This window comes from Dipteris shenzhenensis, chromosome 1, assembly GCF_047967505.1.
Source record: "Dipteris shenzhenensis isolate YYH24624 ecotype China chromosome 1, Dip_SZ_1.0, whole genome shotgun sequence".
In the NCBI taxonomy this organism is placed as follows: Eukaryota; Viridiplantae; Streptophyta; class Polypodiopsida; order Gleicheniales; family Dipteridaceae; genus Dipteris; species Dipteris shenzhenensis.
The window spans coordinates 53,612,415-53,639,307 of record NC_141596.1 but is presented as its reverse complement, the minus strand read 5'-3'; the positions used below and the strand labels follow the sequence as shown (position 1 = coordinate 53,639,307).

Here is a 26,893-nt window from a genome sequence, read left to right as displayed (position 1 = left end):
ATTGGTCAGACCGGCTAAGTCTTTATTAACAAAATGGCTTCGATCCTAGCATCTCTCTTCACATAAATGAAATTCTAAGAATCAATAAGATTCCTGTTTGGACCTGCCCATAAATTCATGTCATTGCTCTTAGGGATAGGAATTGACTTATTTCATTGCTCTTAGGGATAGGAATTGATTCTCATGTGGCCAATATCTTTCAATTCCTGTACTGAAAAGTATCTTTCAATTCCTATACTTAAAAGTAAACCTTGTGTTGTGGTTTTTTTGGAGAGGTTTTGTGACTGCAGCAGGGCTAAATCCACAACCAAGTTAATACATAATTTTTAAAAGGCGGATCTAAAGCCGGGTTTTCATTTCAGGATCTACAATTGCCAACGTGCACTATACTACGAAAGACTTGATCTTGCTCTTGTAGGCTCTGCACCTCTGTATAGGTTCTGCCAAATTGCCAGTGCTCATACTAACAACACGTTCCCATCTAGTACGTGTTGCTACTGTATGTAACCAATTGCTCAGGCCTTTTAGCTGCCTATGCTCACCTGTGCATTGTGCATGTTTACCTATGCCTTCTAGCACAGATGCAAGTCTTGTGTGCATGTGCAAGTGCTACGGGATCTAACTCTATGTTTTTGTTGTGCACAGTCTGTGAATCCCAATTAAGTTAGGTTGTTTGCAACTATAACCATGAAACTAAGCACCGTCCATGGTGTCACACGCATGTCAAGCCCCACACGGTCTATAGTTTCCTCTTCGAAATTCGTGGCTCCCTCACCTTTCAAACTTGCACTGGACTGCCAATCTAAAACCACCTTACAAGGGGCCTGACCATCATTTGGGCTCTGTCAAGAAGTCTGCCACGTTGCCTCGACTGTTGCATAGTCCAGAGATCTCACAGGCTACTCTGTGGGATTCCTGAATCATGGAGCATCTGAAAAGGATCTCCCGTGTGGTTCCTGGTCTACCCTGACTGATCCCCGCAGACTGATCCGTGACTGCTCTACATCTATGCTTGGCCTACAATTGCCTTTTGGCCTGCTTTCAAGCCCCCCTTGCAGGTGTAGTCCTAGGTCACGACATAATTAGCTCTATAAATCAATGCACTGGTGGCTGTCCACAGTGGGCTGCATGATCCACAGTTTGCCCCAGATTGCTCATTCTAGGAATTCACACATCTCTTCAAAGTCCTCTGTAAACCCAGGCCCCGGGAACCTTAGCTGAATTTGGATTTGTGCGACTGCACATGTGTGTACATTTTGGACTCACTGTTTGTTTGTGCAGGAATTTACCCCTGTATGTGCAGCTCCCAGAAGCTTCAATCTCCCTCGTCATCACACAAATCAGCAATAAGCACTGAGCAGTGCCCTTCAGAATCTGATTTCCTGTTTTCCTCCCACGGGTCTGCCGCAGGATTTTCTGGTCTGTCTGCGACTTCAGATATACCTGGTCCCTCCTTGGGCCTTACAGCCCCTACTGCTCTGGTACGACTGGAGATAACTTCTGGAGCAGACATTAGGCAGCCTGCAGCAGAGTACTATTTTGAGTCTCAACTAAAGCAAAAAAAGCATAGACCCTTGATTCATGGCTGTCGTCCTCCGTTTACATGCAATGCCAAGGTCTACCATCTAGTCTGATGCCCCTCCTTCACATCTATGCAACACATCTACTTGCAGGATCCAAGGACTTGCGGGCCCAATAGGCTAAAGCTGTGGTCCTCTTTGCCAGTTTTGATGTTGACAACACATATATTTTTATATATGGCCATTGTCTTTCACGCTTGGCAAGTGTGACCTGCATAGGTTTTGGAAGTTGGGATTATGCAGTCCACTGCCTGCTTTCGTTGTGTCTGCACATGGATCTCATAAGGTCCTTACAAACGCCCCAACTTATGGGAATACCCATAATTTATGGCATTTTAATCTTCATCACCTAGTAGCCCAAAAGCTCTCTATTGCACACTCATAGCCTGCGATCTCAGGGTTTGCAAACAAGGTCAGGAGTACTCGCTTTGGATCCTGTGCCAGACCATAAAACTCACAGAGTCCTCCATTGCTTCGAGGCCAAGTCTACTGATAGGTCTTACAAAACGAGACTATGTAATGGAAAAACATAGCTTACAAAGTTTCTTAATCGAACAACCAAGAAAGACACGACCACTCACATCCAGAAAGCTTTGTCCGCTCTACTCCAGTTCTCATGCTGAAGACTTGCTCTGAGACATTGAAATGACTCCTCAAGTCAGCTACCCTAATCATCTTTTTCGAACCTGACACTAGGAACCAAACCACAAGAATCACCATTTGAAACACAGCACTAAACTCTCATGCCAATATATAGCTTAGGCCATGGCTAAATATATCATGAAGGCTTTTTACCCTTTAAATTTCTTTTAAATTTCTTTGTTTGTAGAATTTTGGACTTTAGAACAACAAAAAATCTTCGATTGGATATATTCTAGTCTTACAAAGGTATATTTTTCTATCACCTTAGCAAACATGCAAATTCTTTGAATTTTCGTCCAAGTGGTGATCAACTGTTCAACTTACGCGGGTGTAGAAGCCCCAACAACTAAAGATTCTCATTATTTAATATGGATTATTCTTTTCATTTTGTTTAATCTTTTATTGTTATTTTTATTTCTTCTTGTTATTTCTATTATTTTTTAAAAATTTCTTTCTTTGTAGAATTTTGGATTGTAGAACAACAACTCTAAATTTGTGCGACTGGATATATTCTAGTCTTACAAAGGTATATTTTTCTATCACCTTAGTGGACATGCAAATTGTTTGAATTTATGTCCAAGTGGTGATCAACTGTTCACCTATATCGAATTATCTTACACGGGTGCAGAAGCCCCAACAAGTAAAAATTCTCATTATTTTATATTTTTTTCTTTTCATTAAAAAAAAAACTGTTCTTCCTTTTTTTTATATTTTTTAAAAATTTCTTTCTTTGTAGAATTTTGGACTTTAGAACAACAAAAAATCTAAATTTGTACGGTTGGATATATTCTAGTCTTACAAAGGTATATAATGTTTTTGACCCTTTAGACCTCTAATGCAGATGATATTTCTTAACCTTAGCCCTAGGACCTTCCACCCTAGGCTAATAGCCCCACCCTCTAGGGGTCTTCCCTAATGGTCGGGCTATATACTGGGAATCCATCGTTAGTGAAGGATGTAATAGCTTCCCTCTGTGCAGCCAGTCTACCTCCCCCATGTGACGTGTCCTCCTCATTTGGGGGCTCACGATGGGGATGACCCCAATAATCCCAACACCCCCTCTCACCAACCCATTGGTCGATGCAAATGCGCCATCAGCTCCCATGAAGTTGGCTACAAAGGTTTTGAAGCTCTTTGGCAACATCTTGAGCACAAGCGTTGGCGATTGAACCAGGTCCACCTTATGACCGATTGCTCCGAGTGATCTCTCAACACTTTCGCTTTCGTGAAATAGTCACGTATGGTATTCCCCTCCATCCTCATGGTGAAACAGTTGATTCTGGAGGTTGAGAATCCTTGACACATTGTCTGTTTCATTTTGCTGGTTTTGGATGCTCCATGCTTCATTCGAAGTATCTTCCGACTAGATTACAGAATTACTTCGTCTATTGTCATCGTGATGATCATTGACAGGGCTTTGGCATCCTTTTCTTCCACTCTTTTACCTTGTCTGCACCAGCTAGTTTTGTCACCTTTCCTACCGCATCTTTTCATCTTCAGGTTCCAGATCCTCTCTGTCGTTATCTTCCACAACTTCTTGACAACAGGTGGCTTTCCGAAGTTTCAGCTTCCAGATAGGGCAGCTATCCCCAACTTGCCGGCTTCTCCAAAGTTTGCAAAGGATTGAAGTTCCTGAAATAGACTCAACAGGCACGCCTGTTTGAATCGTGGTCACCTTTCTTTTCGTAAAGGTACCTGACCTTTAGACGTAGGAGATGATTTCCACAAGTCTGACCTTTAGACGTAGGAGATGATTTTCACGAGTCTGAACTGAGATCTCCTTTCACAGGTTCTCACCTCCAAGCTCCAGGTACTTGTGAAACTTCCTCAGGGCTCTGATACCATGTTAGAAAACAGAGATGTAGGTCGCTTGCCATATAAAGCCAACACTCCCGCAGTAGAAGAATGTATAAAAATGTAACCCAAGAAACACAAAGTGCTATAGACACAGATCTGGAACACAGCATGGTAGAGAAGTACATCAAATCTTCTATGTAGATTGCTCCAACATGAACAAAACCTGATAAAAAGGTGTGCTCAATGTGGCACCATCTAGCAGATAGGTTACTGCCTAGATGTGGACCCTTGGCACCTTAAAACTGTCGTCTACCTCCTCTTGCCAGAGCTTCAGTAGGCTGCTTGGATACCGCATAAACAGGTCTCCTTGCTGCTCTGTGGTGAGACTTTGTACACCTCTCCTTGAACTCTATGCTGCTGTGGATGCAGCCCAAGTGTGAGGCACAAGGTGAGCTTGATTCCTGGCCTTCTTGCTGTTCTAGTATGCAGCCAGTGAATAAGTGACTGCCCCCTCATGGGGCCTATTTGTAGGGCTTATAGCCCTCTGACCTGACCGACTTGCCGCAGACTGGCCAACCATTTATCATCCAACCACAGACTGGCCAACCCAATCTGCCCTTCCTGTGATTAGCTGACCTGTTCAAGTGCCTATTTAGGGCCCTGCTCCAGGCTCTCTTGCTGGGGCCTTCTGCAATCTTCTCAAGCCTTGTACCCGCCTAGCATGCCTGCAGTACTTTGTTGCACCAGTCGACTGTTCTTACTACTGTCGACCATTGCCACATGCATGCAACTGGCAGTCTGTACTGTATATTCACTGTACTGCCGACTGGTCCTGTGTGGGCCTGATCAGTCCTTCCTTTGTACTGCTCACTCCAGGCTCTGTCTGCAGCCTTACACGTAGGCCCTTCTGCCCACCACTTTAGGCCTACCAACGGCCTTCCATGAGCATTCAGAGATTGCCCATGTGGAAACTCTCTCTTCTCTCTCAGTTTTGCCCCTGTGGCAGCTTTCTCATCTGCCCATGTGGCTTCCCTCTTAGTCCAACCATGCTTATGGTCTAACTCCCCCATGCCCTCCTCGTTTGGGGGTGACCCCAATAATCTCAACACTATTCCTATCAGGTTCACTTGATTCAGGCTGAATAGTTATCCACAGAAGAAAAGACTTCATTCGAGTTGTCTTCAAATAAACAATTGTCATTCCTCAACTAAGAGTTTTTGGTTTTGGAGATTATGTGCATGTCATCAAGGAAATCAAGACCACAGTTGCCAAGGAAGCACATCTTTATTGGGCACAGATAAGCCCTGTCATGTGCATGGTGTACGTAGGGTTGGATAGCAGGTTAACGTGGGTTACGGGATAGCATAGGGCTGGATGGCTATTTTTAGCCGAGATTGCTATATATAGAGATTGATTCATATATAGTGCTCGCTTTATATGGAGGGAGCTATTCATAGCATTGTGCTATCTATAGTAGGTTTCCTTCTATATAGAGGGAGGGCCAGTGCTATTGTGCAGATGAGTTGAGTGCTCCTCAACTGATGGATGGGGCTTGGACCCAGGCCGGGACTCTGGCCATCTACATGGCGGATCATAGGGGGTGTATCGAAGGTCCTTTGGACGGGCTCAGGTGGTATGGGACGCCTGGGTTAGATACGGGTCTATGGATGAGTCGAGCTATAGCCCACGTGCTCGGGGGTGGTCGGGAGGATCAAGGCGCCTGCGCTATGATTCTAGTTGGATTGAGGACGAGATTCTAGGTCAGTGATAGGGTCAGATCCTGCGAGGTCGTGTCATTTGGTATCAGAGCTGTCCTATCACAATTGAATTCAATGCGAGGTATGGAGAAAAGATGTCTTCTAGGTACGCTTTTTGAGATTGCTCTTGCAAATCTAAATTTCCGCTCATGTATGGGATGAATTGTTGGCTGATGATGTGCGCTCATGATTGGGAGAGTTGTGGAAGAAATAGAAGTCCATAGGCTGTGTGCTCTCATTCGGTTGCTACGTTTTTGGAAATCGTGATTCCCTGAGAAGAGTAGGCGATGAGAAGACTTGATGCTCGTTTCTAACCTATAACTTCCCACGCTTGGGTTGTTGATGTGATTGGCTGTGTGGGGACACGTGAGAGTGGGCTGGTTAGGGAAAGAATTCGCTCTAGGTTCTCAAGGATGAGATTCCTACCTTAGAGACCTAGATTTGCTGCAGTTGAGAAGTAGGAGGAAAGAGAGAGCGTTCATAAGCCTAGAAAGCGGCTTGTTTGGGAGATTCGGGCATCAGAGATAGGGGCGATATGATTGGGGCAGGTGCTTCTTTGGGAAGGAGCGTATGGCCTGATTTTAGCGCATTTTGGCTATTTTTGGCTGACTGGAGAAAAGTGGGATAGGATCTATTAAAAGCGAGACTGCTTTTTTTTGTTAAAAAGCAGGTTGCTTTTTTGTTTTTCTCTAGCAAGGAAAGCACTTGTTCTAAATTTAGCGCGTTTTGGCTATTTTTGGATGGCTGGAGAAAAGCGGGACCAGATCTATGAAAAGCGAGACTGTTTTTTGGTTAAAAAGCAGGTTGCTTTTTTGTTTTTCTCTAGCAAGGAAAGCACTTTCTCTAAATCAAGCACCCATCCTAAATTCGCCTAGCTTTTGATGGCCCTTCCTGGCTATTTATATACCCGGGATTTCTCTCTCTTTCTCACTCCAGCACTTCAGCGCATGAAGGTGAATTTCCCACCCTCTTTTTGTCTGAGATCAGCCTATCAGATTCCGCCATCTTTCTTGCTGTCCTCTACTCGCCTTCTTCCTTGATTCCACGTAGCACCAGATTCTCTTGTGGGAAGAGCACGTGTTTGGACGCAGCTGTTTTTCTTCTAGTCCCTCTCCCGTGTGAGATATTTTCCAGCCATGGAAGGACATCAAAGTAATGAGACACCTATGTTGGATTACTGTTTTATTGAGATGGAGGATGAGGCTACATCGGAGGTTATTCCTTGTAGACATCATGACCTGCTACGAGAGATGGATTCCTTGATGGATGAACTCTGGGCAGCTCTTCACTACTATAAAACCCCTCAGTACAAGAAATATATTGAAGAAGGCTCATGCTGTTCTAAATGTAGACAGCTTGTTTTAGAGTCTTTATACCGCTTCCGTGCTATTGAGAAGCGATGAAGAGGTTGAAATCCTCAGTTTTAACCGACACCCAATTATTTTTGGCTCGACTGGATCTTCTGAGTCACTTTTGGTTCAAGATGTTCCCCAATTTTGTATGAATTGTAAACTGTCTTGTTATTAAATTGACCAGGTTTTGGTTAACTTGGGTTTGATTTGTAACTAGTGGCATCTATAGTTTGATGGTTTTTTTCCAAATTATACTTTTCTTGCATATATCTTGAAGTTTTTTAGATATATGGTACATTGATGGTGCCCGAGTATTTGTTACATATTAGACCGGATTTAACAAAGGCAATTGGATTTCCCTTTCTCGAATCTTGGTGCATAGGTTTCAATTTGAAGTTTTGATCTCGATGTGATTGTGAGTTATGGTGTTTCTTCGAGTCACCGTTTGGACATATGAAGGTTCTTATTGATTAGACCAGGATGAGTCTTGATGAATACCTTCTTTGAATCATGTCCCAAGGCTGGGTCATTCTAATTCTCACTCTTTTAGCCTGAGGTCATGGATAGTCAGGATTCAAGAGTTCTTAGGGATACTACCTACTGGGTTTTCTTCTTTGACCTATTGGTTGCGGTATTGTAACACAAGGGGGTCATATAATCACATTAAGAAAAGGATTGAGAACGGATTCGCCACCCTGACTCAATCTGGGATGGTCTGAGTAAAGAGGGATTGGCTAGCCTGATTCACTCATATTGTCCACTGAGTTTTTTATTTGCAGTATACATTGGTGGTATGGGACACTAAGGTATGTTACACTTAAGATTCTCTGAGGTGGTGGTATAATCCAGCGTGAAATAATACCCAAGGACCTCTAGGGTGAAGTACAAGTAGGCTGAATTGAATTGGGAGCAACCTGATTAGATTTTTTACGAGGCCTGACTAAGATTCTTTACCCTAAGAGAAGCCATGTATTTTTTTTGGGTTCAACCCTGAGCTCCATAATCTAGACTCAATCTCGGGGAGGGTTACCACATCTCTTCTGATGATGGTCTGTCAGTGCCTTGTTTGGAACTTGATGTTCCTAGATAAGAGATCCTAAGAACTGGATGATCCTGTGATAGGAGCGGTTTATTGTGCACAAGTTTATACAGGATATTCGGTAGTGGATCTTATTTTTAGAGATTTCAGATTGTATGTTTCCGTAGTCTTTGGATCACATAGGATGCTATTCCTATGATGGTTGACGATATACATGTCTAGAACAGTACCATTGATTGGATATAGCCAACTGAATTTTTACTGATTATCCTCATTTAGCGGCATTTCGAGGATAGATCAAGGGGACCATATCTTTGGTCAAGATTTTGCCCATTGATACTTCCATGAAGATTCTTCCATCATGAGTTATGAACGGATACCTAATTGTTTTGCGATGGAAAGTCTGTCATGTATTTCAACCCAAGAATTTGAATTACAAGGGTATTCCGTTGAGGGATTTTCAGAATACTAAGTAATTCAAGAATTAGGGTTGATAGAAATTGCAACCCAGAAATTGACCTCAAGGGGCTCAATTGATGGGGTTGTTCGAACAATGATTCCTCGATCTCAATCTAAGATTTTTGAGTTCAAGGATATTCAGCATGATGAATATTTTTTCGTGAATTCCCAGTTAGAACTCAATAGATAAGGTTGATAGAATCATTTACCTTCATGTACGGATTTTACCATGCTTGTGTACGGATATGTCAACGGAATTAACTCTGTGGATTCAGGCGTTACTTGATTTCTCGAGGAGACTACTCGACAATATGTAACCTTGTTTAGATTGAGAGATTTACTTTCCTTGGGTTGGTTATCAAAGCTTGTGGCTTTGGCCTTAGATTTTCTTTGATTTGAATCTCATGGAAAGTATAGCACACTCAAATTGATAGTTAGAGTATAGTTATTGGCATTGACTCATCTTCACAGAGAGTTTTCGGGCTTTCTAGTGAACTCAGGAGTGAGTTCTTAGAGGAAGGGGAGTATGTCATGTGCATGGTGTACCTAGGGTTGGATAGCAGGTTAACGTGGGTTACGGGATAGCATAGGGCTGGATGGCTATTTTTAGCCAAGATTGCTATATATAGAGGTTGATTCATATATAGTGCTCGCTTTATATGGAGGGAGCTATTCATAGCATTGTGCTATCTATAGTAGGTTTCCTTCTATATAGAGGGAGGGCCAGTGCTATTGGGCAGATGAGTTGAGCGCTCCTCAACTGATGGATGGGGCTTGGACCCAGGCCGGGACTCTGGCCATCTACATGGCAGATCATAGGTGGTCTATCGAAGGTCCTCTGGACGGGCTCAGGTGGTATGGGACGCCTGGGTTAGATACGGGCCTATGGATGAGTCGAGCTGTAGCCCACGTGCTCGGGGGTGGTCGGGAGGATCAAGGCGCTTGCGCTATGATTCTAGTTGGATTGAGGACGAGATTCTAGGTCAGTGATAGGGTCAGATCTTGTGGGGTCGTGTCAAGCCCAATGCTTATTGGTTGTACAATCCTCTGCTTGTTCTTGTTGCACCGTCAAAGGTACTTAGACTGGCGATTTAAGAGGAGGATGTGGTAGAGCTAGTCAAAAAATTAGATTTAGAGATTGACGAGCTAAAGCCACCGAGGAAGGCTCCTAGAAAGGTGAGGACTATTCCCAGATGGTACACAAAGACCTTTGAGGATATGAGGATCATCAACATTCCTAAGAGCAACTCGATAGAGATCGTCGATTGCAAGAGTCAAATACCTTGAACTTTCAATTGATGGCTTAGATTCAAGAAATTAAGGAGCCGAAGTGCTTGAATCAAAGTCTAACCAAGGGTGCACATCTGGTAATGCAGGCAGAAATGGAAGACAATTGTCAAGGCTAAGTATAAATATGATGGCATTTTGGCAAGTGTAAGGCCTGATTGTTTTACAAAGGCTATGCATAGGCAAAAGGTCTTAAATACTATGAAAATTTTGCCCCAATAGCTAGGATGGCCATGATTCGAAGGGTTTAGTGGTGTGAAGTCAGCATTTTTTCCCAAAAGAGGAAATTCACGTGGAGCATTCACAAGGAATTTATTTCCTAGGACTGGGAAAGCTGTATGAAGCTTTCATAAAGGATTGGAAAGGGACCTGAAGTTAGCATCTCTAAAAGTGGAGGAGGACGTCTAGACACACAGAGTAGCCACAAGGCTTTCATTTGCCAGGATGAGGAAAGAATGTATGTAGACTTCGTAAAGCATTGTGTGGGCCAAAGCAGGCCACAAGAGCGTGGCACTAGAGGATCAATGACTACTACACTATGCTAGATCTTTCCCATAATTCATCGGATGTCAACTTGTATATTTTTTTAGAAGGGACAAAAGGATATCATTATCCTTGATGTGGATGACTTGATCATCACACCTAGAGAATCTAGACGGTAAAGGGTGTACTCAAGGAGTTTGAGAATCCAGAAGGTAAAGGGTGTACTCAAGGAGTTTGAGATAACACGTTTGGATTCTTCACTATTTGCTTGGCATAGAAGTCTGGTTGAAATCAGGCATGATTTAAATCTGAAAAGTACGATCGCGAGAATATGAAAAGATTCAAGGGAGAAACTCACTCAAGTGGTGACCTCAATGGAGGGTTGAGCATGAGGGCACATCTCCGCTTGTAGTACTACCAAGTATTAGTCATTGATGGTTAGTTTGATTGACTTGACCAATACCCAACCAGGCATGAGTATTTCAGGGAGTTACTATGGCAGCTCTCATCCAACTTAGGGTGGCTAGGGCCGGCGTAATGTTACTCATGTATCTCAGGTACATGCGGTTATGGAATTACCTATCAAATGGGAGCCTAGTGTCTCATGTGCACTCGGAGCACATCGAGGTTTAGTACCATTTCACCAAGGAGTTAATTTAAGATGAGGCAGTCAAGCTTGTGTCCTACGTAAACTGCAGAGAATGCATCTGATGCATTCACAAAGGTTTTTCCTACAAAGCTGATGGAGCATCTCTTATGACATAGCCTCTGCTCCCACAGTCCTGTCATGGAGAAGGGGTGTTAGAGGTAGTCATTGCCCTACCCATGAGCCCTATATGAGGACTTAGGGAAGCAGGATAGGATGTAGTGTAAGCTGCGTATGCCTATGGTATATTTAATAAGGCGTATTGGGCTGTTTTGACAGGGTAGGATAGGCAGGAATAGCAGGCATACTGTTTCAGGGAGGCCTGTCGGTTGACATTTTCCTTAATTATGTTTTGGATAGATGCAGTTCTGATAGAAGATTTTAAAGCTTTGTAAAGAAGAAAGCTGCTACTTGTATAGAGTGAATCACCCAGGAAGTCTGTTTGCTCGGTTCACCTATGGTTGGATACTCGATGGTTGGCTGGCACTTTTGGAATGCATAAATGTGCTGATTGTTTGAGCAGAATGTATGATATGGGCTTGCGTGAGGCACTTAGGCCTCAAATTTTAGGGATTAGCGAGGAATGCCAATATCCAGGGACATCATTTACGGGCTTCTGCAAGCTTGCACCAAAGGAAAGGACCTGCTTGCAGGCAGGCGGGTACATTCGCTTATGATCTGGAATGAACTTGACACTTTGGCAGTTCTGGGGAAATCTACATTCCAGTGGGGGAGAATGTATAAAATGCTCTCTTGAAAAACACCAAAATAATGCATTTCCTTGTCTTGGCTCCTTTTGCTATTGTCCTATGGTGACCTGCTGGGTCTATGGGACAAAGTACGGAATCAAGTAACTCATACAGACCACCGTGGGCCGGGGCAAAGGGCTCACTAAGGCCCTTGCTGAGTACTAAAATGCTAGACTAGTACAAAATAGCCAAAAAGTAGCAAAATAGCATGAGGGTGGCATGAAAATATCAAGTGCTCACAGCTAGAGTCCCAAGTGCATGAACCGACTACTCATATCCAGGTTCCATGGTGGCTCTCTGATGAGATGCAAAGAGCTCATGTATCTGCATCTGTCGGGCTGTCTCCCGTGGTGGTGGAAGGCGTGGTCTCCTCGATCTCTGGATCGATGGGCTATGTCAAGGGTGACGCATCGCCTCAGTCGATCTCCCGTGAGGAGAGCTGAAATAGGTCGAACCTCAATCGTGTGTGCTTTGGTCACTTGGCGCATCGTGTACAGTCTCTATGTCCCTCGTCCAACGGCGTTGTGTCGGCTCTCTCCATCGATTCATACATTTCTCATGTCGGCTAGCTCCTCCTCTACCCCAGAGTGCCCCGGAGCTAAGTCAAATGCATAGAAATCTGTGACGTGTCTCGGCGCTCGGTCTACCTCAGTGCTCTGTGGTGTGGTGGTCCCATCCTGTTGCTCTCTGATATGTCGTAGTAGCGTCTCTCTGTGTCGTCACATCTCCATCAGGTAGAGCCCAATACAGACCTGGTCCTGGAAGTGGATCAGTCGTGAGATTGGGCCAAAGCCGTGCCCCTCCTGAAAAAGGCAGTGGTAGCGCCCTCGGATGCCATAGTAGAATGAGTAGACACATAGAAAATGCTCCTTTGTCTCGGCTGTCCCCATCATGCACAACCTACAAGCCCTCTGCTCTCTGGGTATGCCTACAACTCTCCCTGCCTCGATCCTCAGCTGATGGGGCGAGACCCGCATCTGTTCGATGGCAATCCTTAGCGCGTGTGAGACTCCTCTGTCCTCGAGATACTAAGGTCTGATGATGAGCCCATCCTTTGATATTCTCAGGAAATGGTTATAGTAGAGCTGGATCTTGGTGGGAAACTCCTGGTCCCCCCCCCCCCCCCCCCCCAAAGTGCGAGATGTGTGGAACTGAAGGAGATCTAACCGCATGATGCGGTTAATCTCATCCCGTGGGATCAACTCGGGCGGTGCATCCTTGCTATATTGAAACCGGGGAAGCTGGTCCATCTAAATGCCATGATTGGCCAACCATGCGGTGATGGGTGCATACCATGTTGTACTGACCCCACTCTTTGCTAGTCGTATGGAAGACTCTAGTGCCAGTCTCGGAAGTCTCTTGCGAGGTAGGTCCCAAACTCTATGGAGGAATGTCACTGTTTGAAAGATGGCATCAACTTGGAGAGGAGTCATGGCAAACTCTGCTTGTACTATCTGATGGGGGACCAAGGGCTTACTCCGAATCATCCTAGAGCCCATAATCACTTGAAGCCGCTCAAATCTCCTCCATTCTACTGCTGAAAGATCACCCCCCAAAAAGGTGCCGCATACATGGCAGTCGGCCTCACCAGAGTGTCGAAAAGCCAACACTTCGTCGGTGGATCTTGGAAGTGTGCCTGGAAGCACTGTCGCTATAGTTGGGCCAAAGCACCATGCCCTCGTGTGAGTCGTGCTCTGGCTGCGTAGGTCATCGTGAAAACTGGCCATGTGAAAACTGCGCCCAAGTATGTGTAGGACTGCACAATCTACACTGGCTGACTTTGGTATGTAAATCTATGTCGGTGAAGCATTGTGCAAGAGGTGTGGAAGATCATGACCTTGGTCTTCCCAAGGTTAACCGTCAGGTCTCTCTCTTTGCAGAACACCTCTAGGGCATCTAGATGTCTGTGTAGTCCCTGTGCCGAAGATGATAGGAGGACTATGTGACCTGTGTATAGTAGAATCTGTATCATCAAGTCAGGTAGTGGTGCTCCCTCGCCTCCTAGGTGGTATATGAAATTTGTGATCTCATCAATGTAGAGCCCGAAGACAGTCGATGAGAGAGGGCATCCTTGCTTTACCTCGATCATGCTCTAAACCCAGTCTGATAGGCCTCCTGGGGCACGAACTCTTCCTCTGATGGACTCACATAGGCTCATCAGAACCTTTGGAATCTACATATCTTGTAGTCTCCTGATCATGGTTGCCTTCGTTCAACGTATGGAACGTTCCGTACGTTCCGTTCTATTCCGTATGATCCGTACCTTCCCCCCCCTCCCTTCCCTCTTCCCGGTTTGTTTTGTTTGTTTGTTTTTGTTTTTGTTTTTTGGGTTTGTTTGTTTTGGATGATTGGTTTTGTTATTGGTGGTGGTTCTGCGAAACTGATTTTGGCCCTCCCAAATGGCAAGGTTCCATATAAAACCTCTCTCTCATCACTATGATCTCACATTAAGCATCTACCTCCGACTCTAAGTCTCGACTCTCCCTTCTCCATCCAACAAGTGACGAGGCTCAAGCGGCATCAAGCATCTTCATCTCTCTCCCTCTATCTCCATCAAGCACCTATATTACATGTTTTGTACGAGTACCTACTCCAAAACTCTAAAATCTGTGTCTTTTTTTTGGGGTATCGAATGTACCATCGGACGTACGCCTAAGATTTTTTAGTTTGTTTAGTACTATACCAATATCGAACGGTATGCATCGAACGTGATCGCACGTGTCAACCATGCTCGTGATCATGCAAGATTGCGGGACAGTGTCGAAGGCCTTCCGAAAGTCTACAAAACAAGCGTAGACTTTCTGGCGTCTCGACCTCGCCTCCTCAATGATAGTCCTCAGGGTGAAGATGTGGTCTAGTGTGGAGTGTTGTCTCTGGAAACCTGCCTGCCCTAGAGCACGCTGCCCATGTGTTTCTTGCAATGAAGGAGACAAGGGGGCAGATTGGAGGAGGGAGGAATAGGAAGAGGGATAAAGAGAGAGAAGGGTGGAATGGGGGAAGAGGGAGAGGAAGAGAGGTTGGGGGAGGAGGGAGAAGGAAAGAGAGATACAGAGATAGAGAGATAGGAATAATTTGTCACATCAAAAGTACATAGTAGGGGGTGGATAGGAACTTATATAGTCCCTCCACATTTGCCACCTAAAGGGCCTCTAACTTGGCCCCTTTTCCCCCTTCATTACAGCCATCCCTTCCCATAGAATTTTGGCCCTCAAAATTTCACAGCATGGCTGTCCCAAAAGTGCAGCAACAGCAACTACTAACCAATCCGGTAGGAGGTAGGGGTGGTCTTGGACGATGCTTTCTGGCTGCCATGAATTTTCATCCTCAGGGAGTCCCCGCCACCACTTGATAAGATACTCTACGCAGGCCTTGTTTCAAAGTACATGGTCTTTGAAACCCACGATGCGCTCCGGAACATAGAGGATGTGGCCCTCTTCATCCATAGGTGGCAACTCTGGAAGAACATGGACATGCTGTCCAACATGTGGTTTCAGCAAAGACACATGGAAAACATCATGGATCTTGGAGGTAATGGGTAGCTCCAACTGATATGCTACCTCTCCAACCTTGTGGATGATCCTGTAAGGACCGTAATACCTATGAGCAAGCTTTGTGTTGGTATTACCTTTTCAACGAGGCATAACGGTTCTTATGGAGACACAAATGCACATAATCTCCCCCTTTGAAAGACAAATATCTCTTGCGTTCATCAGCATATTTCTTCTACTTGGCTTGGGCATCCTGCATATTCTTTTTTGCCAACTGCAAAAGGGCATCCATCCTCTCCAAGTCATTCCGTGCTTGCTGATTTTTCACAGCCATGCCCGCATGTCCAGCCATGGGAGAGGAGTGCATTTCTTGCAAAACCAACTGACGGTATTTTGAGTTTGGCAGTAAATAAATCATGTCTTGGCACCACAACAGCCCATTATGCAATTTGAAATCCGAATGACCTTGACTAGAAGGCTTCTGCAAATCTGAAAATATGGGAGCTGCCTTAGAATTCTGCATACACTCTTCTTGAATGCCATGAATCCACTCTTGATATATGGTAGAGATAGCAAACAAATTGCAACCACATTTTCCTTCCCTTTCCAGTAGTCAATGTCAAAATCATAGGATTGGACTACAGCCAACCACCTTTTCTGCTTATATGACAAATTTGGCTGGGTGAGGAAGAATCTGAGTGTCCTATGATCTGTTTTCACCTTAATTTTACTTCCGTACAGATAGTGGTGCCATTTCTTGAAAGCATGCAAGATAGCCAGCATCTCCTGATCATAAACATGCAAATTTATTTCTTTGGCATCAAACTTCGTGCTTTCAAAGGCTATTACCCCGTGTTCTTGCCTTAGAACAGCCCCCAATCCTTTGCCACTGGCATCTACCTCCACAATGAAAGGATGCGAAAAATCAAGGCATACCAAGATTACCACTGGCATCTGCCTCCACAATGAAAGGACACAAAAAATCAAGGCATACCAAGACAGGTGCATTGAGTGAGAGCAAATTTTAGGTCTTCAAAGCTGCAATGTGCTTCCTTTGACCACCGAAAAGCATCCTTCTTTAAAAGGTCAGTAAGAGGAGCTGCTCCCTTGACAAATTTGTGAATAAAGCGCCTGTAGAAGGAAGCAAGACCTAAAAATTCTCTCAATTGGGTGGGATTTTGTGGCTGTGGCCAATCTTTGATGCATTTCACCTTTGCGGGATCCACCCGAATGCCAATTCTACTCACTATATGTCCCAGGTACTCAACCTCCTTTGCCATAAAAGTGCATTTGCTAGCTTTTGCATAAAGCTAATGCATCCTCAAAATTTCCAGCACTTGCTTCACATGCTTAATGTGCTCTTGTCTATCCTAGTTGTAAATGAGGATATCATCAAAGAAAACTAGCACGCATTTGAAAAGAAGTGGCTGCAATATCTTGTTCATCAGTGCATGGAAGGTAGCCGGTGCATTAGTCAACCCAAAAGGCATCACCTTGAATTCACACAAGCTTGTTTTGTGCGGAAGGCCGTCTTGTTCTCATCTCCTTCTTTCACCCTGATTTGATGGTAGCCAGACCTCAAATCTATCTTCGTGAAAAATTGAGCACCTTTGAGTTCATCCAATAGGTCATCTATCTTGGGGATTGGAAACCTGTTCTTGATAGTGGCCTTATTTAGATCCCTGTAGTCAATAAACATGCGGTATGATCCATCCTTCTTCTTCACTAGAAGCACTGGAGAGGCAAAGGAGAAGTGCTATCAGAGATGAATTCTTCTCAAGCAATTCCCGCACTTGTACTGCCACTTCCTCCTGCTCAACCTTAGAGAGACGGTATGGGGCTTTGTTTATGGGCTTACTGCCAGGCTCTAGAACAATGGCATGATCTACATCCCTCTTGGAGGAAATTGGGGTGGCATATCAGCAAATACATCAGCAAACTCCGATAGCAACTGTTGCATATCACAATCCTCAACACGGGGAATGCTACCCCCCTGAGATACTGACACATTCAATTCGTAGAGTGCATGCTCCTTCCTGAGCTCTCTGGCCAACTGCCTTGTTGAAATGACCTGCAATTTAGGAGTGGCAATGCCATGCAATGCTACATTTCTACCCTTGTGGACAAAGCTGATCAATCACCTTAGGCTTCTTCTCAGCCTCATTTGCATCCTCCTATGCACTGCCGGCTGTCATCTTATACTTGCTAGCATATTTGGGCTCAAATACCTCTGCCAATTGGGCTGCACGCTCAATTGTTTGAGGATTATGTGCCTTCACATCTGCAGCAAGAGAAGGACTCAATCCCTAGATGAAACGCAGCAAACTTTCCTCTCTCAGATACATCCTGTACAAATAAGGAAAGTCTCCAAAAACGTTGCAAGTAGTCTTGGACAGTACTGGTCTGCGATAATGAATAGAATTCAGCCAGATATTGCTCCAGTATGAGTGGGGATACAAATGTGGTGATCATCAGCTCCTTGAACTCTTTCCATGTGGCTGGCCTCTGAGGCAAGTCCCTCATATAACGCCACCAAGTATGTGCATAGTCTTGCATGTGCATACCTACAAAGATTATGCGATCCTCACTTGCTTTGGGTAGAAGCGGAAATAATCTTCCAACTTTGTAAGCCACTCCTCCAGCTCATTAGGTGTGCGGGTGTCCCCTTTGAACTTATGCATTGTGAGTTTGTCCTTGATATCCTTGGTTGTGTAATTCTTGTGTGTGGAACCTCCATAAGTGCGGGCATCATCACGCTTGAGGCTCACATAATCGGAGAAGGTCATCTCACGTTTGATGGCCTCAGGTAGGGCCTTATATGAACACAAAGAATCTGCCAGTATGTCATTAAAAGTGGCTTGCTGCCCACCACCAACCCCTACTACGTAGTAGCTGCTGCCATCTGATGCACTGATTGAGTCTAGTTATATGTGCTCATTGGCGGAAAGATAGGTGCATGAATCCCGGGCTGGGTCTCTCTGCCAAATGCATCTCTCCGAAATGATGGCATACCAAAGGGCTGAGAAGAGAACTGACCTCTCTCCCAAGGGTGTGGGCTGCCATATAAACCCAAGCCAGCTCGAAGCATACTCGCTGGTGCGGTGAAAGGAGCACCAACCGGATGCACACCAACGGGTCTGTCCAAAAGAGACGGCTCAGCTTGCATAGATGCAAAAAGATGCTAACCAAAAGAGGCCTGACATCTTGCAAGAAGGTGCTCTGTGACACAGGAAATGCATCATCTAAGTCCAAATACTCCCCATGCTGGCCCCATGTTGGGCTACATGCAACAGTCCAGAAGACTGATGCTCGTAGGCACGGCGGGCATCTGCCATAAAACCCCTGTGTGGAGCAGACAAAGCATCCTGACTGTCTGAGTGGTCCCCTTGCTGGGGTGCGGGCTGCTTGCCCTTGTCCTGTTTAGCATGGCCAATGTGCTGCTTGAGCTGTTGTCCCATCTAGGCAAGATCTGTATCCTGCATAGCCATGGCCATGGTAAGCTAGTGGCTGAACTCTTGTCCCATTTGGTAGATGGCACGCTGGAGCATAGAAGCAAGGTATCCAAACACTGTGATTGCACTGCCAACGCTTCGTGAGATGCAAGAGCGAGAGGTTGGGTTGCAAGAATATCTGTACCACCAATGGATGCACCCACTGTGGAAGGCAATTGCTCATGCTGAGCAGCCTCATCAATATCATGCAATCTATCCCGTGGGGCACGCTTGGGTGGCATGGTGGTTGGGAGCAGCTCGAATGCAGGCAAGGATGAAGTGTATTCGGAGAAGGAGATAGCAAAACCCTGCTGTAATGAGCACTTGATATACTGTGTAGAACCACAAAAGAAGGCCGATGGAGAAGCTTGGAAGAAAGATCAATGAAGAGACTTCAAAAGGGAGCCAAAATGGCTCCAAATGGGTTGTGAAAGGCCCCTAAAAAGAGGCTGAAAAGTGAACCCTTTTTTTTTTTTTTGGTCCCTATGTCACCTAGGACTGTTAGGACAGCACTAACCTAAGACTACTAGGACTGTTAGGACACCGACTTAGGCTAACCTAACCCAAATGTTTAACCCTAGTTAGTAATAACCTAACCTAGCCCCAAACTAATTAAACCTAAACCTAACCTGCTAACTAAACCCAACTTGACTAACCCTCGTTGGACTAATCTAGGGTCTAATTAAGGTAATTGTAAGGTTTTTTTTGCAAGGCGTCGACGGCGGCAAGGGCATGGCCACTGGCGGAGGCGGCGTAGGCGTGGCAACGGACGGAGGCGCCATGGGCGTGTCGACGGGCAAGGGTGGCATAGGCATGGCGATGGGCAGCGCAGGGGAGGCGGACAATGGCATGGAGTCTTTGTGTAGATGATTGAATATCTGCACAGAGAAGGCACGGGACGACGTTGATGAAGCGACCAAGGCTAGGTTGCAGTGATAGCGTATCGTCATGTGCGTTCTTCAAGAGTTTTTAGCCTTCCACTGTTGTTTGGGCAGCTGAGTCGCCATAGCGTTTGCTGTTGCTGCTAGTTCTACTACTCAGCCATGGTTGCCGTCGAATCTGGACAGGCTACTCGAGGGTTCCTTTCGTAGCTTTCTGGAGTAGTGCTTGAGGGTGCCCACGTTCTCTTCAAAGCTATGATTTGCCTTATGGGCTTGCCCTCCAATAATAGAGATTTGGGACCTTTTTTTTTTCGTGGATGAGTATTGGGATGATAGCGTGAAGCTTCTGTGGGCAGGGCATTTGTGAACCAAGCCTAAGAAAGTGCTCTGATACCAATGCAATGAAGGAGACAAGGGGACAGATTGGAGGAGGGAGAAATAGCAAGAGGGAGAAGGAGAGAGAAGGGTGGAATGGGGGAAGAGGGAGAGGAAGAGAGAGGTTGGGAGAGGAGGGAGAAGGAAAGAGAGAGAGATTGGGAGAGAGAGTGTAGGCAGCACGCAGGGGGGAGGAGAAGGGAGTAGATAGGAATTAGATGTCACATCAAAAGTACATAGTAGGGGGTGGATAGGGACTTATATAGTCCCTCCACATTTTCCACCTAAAGGGCCTCTAACTTGGCCCCTTTTCCCCCTTCATTACACCTCTGTGTGGCTGCTGATCGCCCTCTCTAGTACCGATCCATAGATCTTGGCTAGTGTATGGCCAATCATGAGAGTGCGATAGTTCCTAGTATCCATGGGGTCACCTGCCTTGTGTATTGGTACAATGGTGGTGGTACTCCAGGAGGGTGGGAAGCCGTGACATATGGCGTGGTTGAACATTTGCGCTAGGACCAGAGCCAAAACCTCTTGTCCATGATCGAAATACTAATTTCGTAGCCCCTCATGGTCTTGTGCTCTCCGGTTATGAAGTCGGCTGAGTGCAGCCCGCACATTCTGTGCAGTGAACAAGTGGCAAGTGGTGGGCCTTGGCATAGTGGACATATCAGGCAGTGCCTACATCGGAACATCATAAAGAGGGCATGCATAAGTGTGCCAAACACCTGGGTCTTTGATGGGGATAGGCGGCTTCCCCTCCGATAGAAGCCCCCAGCCAATGGTGGGATCCCCCCCTCGAAATGAATTGATGACCTCGTCCATCCTATGGGTGAGGAAGGCCCGCCGCTTATAGCATGTCAATTGCCATGAGATCTGTTGTGCCTCAGGTGATGTCAAGTGGCCAAGGGCTCGCTCACATGTGAGGTGAGCTCTCATCTCTTTGCACTCATCATCATGCCAACTCTATGCCATCTTCCCTGGTGAGGCACATGCAGATCGAGTCGTGGGGAAAGACTTGATGGCTGCGTCCATGACCATTGTGGCAAGGGTGTTTGAGGCGTGGGCGAGGTCTACATCATCTCCAAGTAGTAGGGCTGGAAGCCCTTGCACTAGGTTGCTCACATAGATGGGGTCCAGGGCACGATCAAAGTGAACCTATACATGAGTGGGCGTGGGGGGGACCCTTCTTGTGACTGGCATAGTGGCAGAGATACAGAAGGCTAAGTACGAGTGATCAGCACCAAGTGGGGGGAGGGGCACAATAAAGTCGTATATCGGTGAGGTAAAGGCCAAGGGACCCAATAGGTAGTCCACTGTGCTCGTCCCTCTGCCATGCGGGAAGCAAGTGAGCCCACCAGATGATGGCCATCTCTGCAGACCATTGTAAATGATCAAATCGTGGACAGCCCCTAGCTCAAGTAGATGTCGTCCATATGCTGTCACTTGTCGTGCATCTGCGGAGTGTCTCACTATCTCGAGCTCAAGTTCATCTAGCTCTGGTACTATGAGGGAATCCAATGCAAAGTCCAGTAGGCCCACTTGCCTGTACCCTGTGCGGGCATTGAAGTCACCAAGAAGGAGAGAGAGAGAGAGAGAGAGAGAGAGAGAGATTTGCTAATCTTTATCTTCTTTCAGGTAAATTGGACAGAACGATGAAGTTTCCTGTAGTGCCGTTGCTTCTGCTTTGTGTGATTACTTCATGCAAAATGATTTCCTGTGAGCCAATTCGGAAAATAGGTCCCAAGGAAATGAATGGGAAGGATATGAGGAGCCCAATTCAAGATACCTCTCTGCTCTCTTGGAGAAGGCTGTTGGCAATTAAGGATATGAATGGTGATAAGCCAAGCCTCAACGAAGCAGAAGGTAATCTTGAGAAGGATGGAGAAAAGGATGAGTCTGCTGTGGTTCAGAAAGTAGGAAAAGGTGAGTCTGTTGAAATTGAAGGAGAATCAAATGAGATGGAGACTGAGCTAATGCTGCCAGAGGAGACAGACGATCAAAAGCCTGAAATGACACATGGTGCAGGTAAAACACTTGAAATAGAGAAAAACCAAGTAGAGCAGGAAGAAGAACGGGTAGAGGAACAACAGAATGAATCCATAACAGAAGAGGAAGAGGTGACAAAGGAAGAGCAGAACTTTCAGAAAAAAAGAAAACCCAAGGAAAGTCAGCTGAAATCAGAACTTACAGGAGACAGAACAGAAACTTCCAAAATAAATGAAATTGAAGCTGGAGAGGCTGGATTGAAAGCTGAGAACGAGCTTGATACTGAGCATGCTTTTGATCAAAAGGATCCTGAGGATGAAGTAGACTCTCTCATTGAACAGGAAACGACTGAAGATAAAGCAGTGGTAAACCTCCAGGAGGAAACCCTGAGTGAGAGAGGGAAGAAAGGAGGCAAAAGAAAAGAGAAGAGAAACACAAAAGATGTGGATGCTGAAAGATCAAAAGCATCTCATAAGGTGACTGAGGATACAGCTGGGCAACAGAAGATTGATTTGGAGAGCCAGTTGGAAGGACAAAATTTTGAAACAGAAGCAGTGGCAGAGGAAGTAGCGGCCCTTCAAGTGGAAGGGTCCAAAGATGGCACAACATCGGATATGACCCCAAAGGTAAAGAAAGGAGGGAAGAAAGCATCGGAGCTAGGAGAAGCAAAGAATGAGAATGATGTGGTAGCAGCAGATCTACAAAATAAAGCAGAATCAAAGCCAAGGCAATCACCAAAGATCCCAAAGAAGGATATAACAAAGGCGAGTCCAAAGGTCACCAAAGAGGAGAAACCTCCTAAGAAGAAAGAAGGAAAGGATAAGGTTAAAGTGGAGATGGGAGACATGGATGATAGAATGAAAGTGAAGGAACCCAAATCAAATGACACGATGCCAAAGTCAGCAACAAAAGCAAAGAAGAAAGGAAAGGAATGGTTGGACTCAGCATCACAGTCAGTAAAAGGTAGGGACAACACAGCTGAAGGGAAATCGGAAAACAATGCAGGAGACACTTTTGACATAGAATCACAGCATCGGGAGGCTCAAGCAGAGTTGGATAATGATATGACAAAGAAAATTCCTAAGAAGTCTAAACAGAGGAAATCTCAGAAAGAAAGGAAAGAGAAGGAAAAGTCTAAGGATAAGGTACAAAGCATGGACGAGGAAAAAGAGTTGAAAGAATCAAGACTGGACGGTAAAATGCTAGAGACAGTGAAGAAGGCAAAGAAAAAAGGAGAGAAAATGTTGGATTTGGAGTCAGAGTCAGAATTAGTGAACATTGAACGTCAGACCAGCAAGATTGAAGAGGCATCAAAAAGTAAAGCAGAAGAAACTGTCGATGCAGGATCACATAATGCAGAAAGACAGATAAAAGATGTAACAAAGCATAATAATCAAACTACTGAACGGGAGGAAGCTTCACAGAAAATCAAAGGGGAGGAAATGTCTGAACTTAATCTTCAGGCTATGGATAAGGAAAAAGACACAAAGGGATCCAAGGAAGTTGGCAATGTGGATGCTCAAAAATCTGACAAGGTGGAAGGGATGGTTTCTATAACATTGCAAGGTAATGATGATGACGATGACGAATATATTGACTTCATGCAAGACTTTGCTGGTTTCCCTTTCAAGATCCAAGATACAGCACAGAAGGTGGCTGGGCATCTGGGACCAAACATTCAGAAAATTACAGATACATCAAAGGTCTATTTTAAGAAGGCTAATGAACAGATAACTGAAAGCTTCTCACCTTTGGTTGGAGCACAATATGCTCCATTTCTGGCATCCCTAGTTTCTTATGGTCTGCTACTTATCCCCCTTGCTTTAGTGATCATTCTTTTTGAGCACATTCGGGCACTCCTTTCTCTAAAAAAAGTACTGCTCTGTGTGAATATCTACCTTGCTGCCTACTTTTTAACTCTTCTTTTGGCAACATTCCTTATTGGCTCTGAACCTATGACTTTCTTTTATAAGAATTCCACCTCTGGCTACATACATCTCCAGCTTCTCCAGGCATTTGGCTACATTATCTACCTCATTCTACAGACAATCGATGTTTATGTCTCTTGCTCATCAGAAACAGTGTTTGCCAAAGTAACTGTTATAGTGCAATGGTTGGTGGCTATTATGGTAGGCTTGCATTATTATGCTACAGTTTTCCACCGAGCAATGGCTACGAAAGCACCTCATACAAGCTGGAAGATATATGGCATGTATAGTATTGCTTTTTTCATCCTGTGCCTGTTTGCAAGGATAACACGGACAAAGAAGGGATATTCTCCATCAGGGGATGTGAATACAAACAAAAAGAACTAGAAAGGATGCATCGGACACCTGCTCAACAGAAGGGCCTCAATAATGGTACAAGGAAGGTTGCATTTTTGCTTCAGAAACTTGTTTGAACGAGTTCGTCTCAATGATCGAAGCTTCTCCCGTGTCAGCTCATGCTACTGTTCATCATGGATGAGGCTTTTTTTCATGTCTGGAGAAGCAATAGAAACTGAGAATGCTGTTTTATGTATGGACTAATAATTGATACATTCTTATGCAGATGGCCTGCACCTACCTATGGATATGTTTGTCATAGCATATAGTGTATCCTATGCAGAAGGAAGTTCATGGTTTAAAGCTGTATGAGCCGGCTATTGTGGATCCCACATTTTTAATTTTAATTTATGATTCTAAATCTGTGGAATATATTTGGGCTTTTTATTGGGTCATGGTATCTCAGCATGGAATATATAATATCTATGAGGAGATATCACATCTACGGTGCAAGTATTCATATGATGTTTGACATCTACTGTGATGCTCATCGACCTGTTGATGTCAGTATTGCAGCTTTGCTAAGGCCTTCTACTCATATGGCCAAGCCTTGTAATTGGAGAGGCCCGTTAGGCACATGTATGAATGTTAGCCAAAGGGAGAGAGTTATTGCTTGCTTTCTGGATGCTGGAAATTTTTCTTGGCACCAGAAAGTGAGATATTATCCATCATGTAATGAGCTTGTGTTGACCGTCTAAAAATGAGTATTTACAGAAGTGACATTATGAAAACGTAATGCACTTGTGTTTGAGATGGCCAAACACGTAATGAACTAGCATTGGCCATCTAAACTGTTCTGTTTGCAGAAGTAACTTTATGATGGTTGGTGGCATCTATTGGAAAACCTTCCAGCGTTTTTATGCTTTGAAAGAATTTGCAAGCCCACAAGATCCCCAGGAGCATTTCAAGGAGCGCATATTTCGCTAGGAAAAAAGCATTGTCTTCTTGATGTAGCTCCCCTATTGTCAATCATTTTTGAGAAACACATCAAAATTTAACTCCTTTCTTTTGGATTTTTGGGCTGAATGGTTTGAAGACAATCTGGGACTCTGTTAGCATTGATTGCTTGCAAAGGTCCCCTGGCAGCAATTTAGGCCTTTTGTGTATCATCATTGCTTTGCACATGTCGGGGCATACAGTAAGCTGCTGCCAGGAAATTGTGGTCTAAGATCAAACATTGGGTTGCCTTAAATTCATTCTCCCTTATGTAGAGATTAGAGGATTGGGTTATTTAAATCTTAGTTTGAAAAGACTTTTGTAATCAACCCAACGTGCTTCCAAACATCTTATGTAATTCTGTAAAGCCCAACTCATATTAAACTGGAGGTATTTTCGTCTTTCGACAGGAAATTATCACCATGTTCTTTCCTGTTCAAGTCTACCATATAAAAGGTAAAGCAGATCCCCACGAAAGAAAATGTTTGACTAGTTTTTCAATTCACATATTGTATGCAAGTTTGGCACATACTGTAAAAAGCAAAAAATTGATGGAGTAATGATTATTTTTCTATATCCTCAATTTATTTTTAATTGGTTAGCAACTTGGTAGAATATTTCAACTTTACAGCATAAGGCCTTGCGAAGGGTAGCTTCTCTAGGTCAAATGTCACTGAGAGCTGCAGATGTTGCATAGAACAACACATTAACATAACTACCTTTTAATGAAAATGCATGTTATTGCTATTGTCCTTTTTAAAAGGGGTGAGGGCTTAAGAAATTCCACTCATGAATCCACTCAATTGCATGGAGAATTGAAGCACGGTTGTTGGGGTGGTTTTACCTCTATGCATTGACAAAGCAAGTAGTTTACTTATATTATTTTTTGTTGTAGGAATGTGTAGCATTCTTATCATGCCAAAAGTGTGGGTGTTTAAACTATGTTGTCTTCAAAAAATTATAAAGCATTCAGTTGTGCTATACCTTTAGATAGTTTTTTATAACGTTTCCTAGACAAAATTTGCAAGAATAGACATCAAGATTATGTTGTCTCCCTAAAACAAGAAAGTATTCAAAAATAATGTTAGGATATAGAAGAAATGCAATCTTCAAGATTAACATAATAAACTTAGAAATTAAAATGCCCTTCAAATTGAAATAGGACTTTCCCACTCACACTATTCAAAAACATATTGATGTGTTGAATGAGATGTAGCCCATGTTGCAAGTTTTCAAATATGTTTTGTCACATGCAAGTAACCAAATCATATAATCTTGCTCAATTAATTTGTTGATGGATACTTTGCTTGCCCTCCTCATTTACCTCTCTCTCTTTCTGTCTCTGTCTCTGTCTCTGTCTGTCTGTCTGTCTGTCTGTCTGTCTGTCTCTCTCTCTCTCTCTCTCTCTCTCTCTTTTCTTGCTTATCTCACTTTCTTGCTCCTATTGGAAGTAAGGATGCGGATCAGAACCATTAGGAGAGATTTAGGGTCTCAAATGGGCTTTGAATTAGTGTTTCAATAATTGTTAGAGATTAGGGAGCATTTGAGGTGGACCAATGGAGTGTGCTCCTTTCTGTGGGCCAATACCATGTTAAGGTGGCACATAGGCATTCATGAG

The 26,893-nt window shown here is 44.4% G+C and overlaps 1 protein-coding gene across 1 annotated transcript; it reads left to right on the top strand.

The window, feature by feature from the left end:
* The first annotated feature begins 1,457 nt into the window (after positions 1–1,457).
* LOC147906034 (uncharacterized) lies at positions 1,458–25,296 on the top strand. The gene is made up of 2 exons (XM_087376123.1): positions 1,458–1,481; positions 21,665–25,296. The coding sequence occupies exon 2, from the start codon at positions 21,682–21,684 to the stop codon at positions 24,328–24,330; it is 2,649 nt and encodes an 882-aa protein (XP_087232249.1). The 5' UTR covers positions 1,458–1,481; positions 21,665–21,681; the 3' UTR covers positions 24,331–25,296.
* Positions 25,297–26,893: the final 1,597 nt, after the last annotated feature.

Coding starts and splice junctions, on each gene's coding strand:
- LOC147906034 (XM_087376123.1), top strand. CDS start 21,682: ATGAAGTTTCCTGTAGTGCCGTTGCTTCTGCTTTGTGTGATTACTTCA.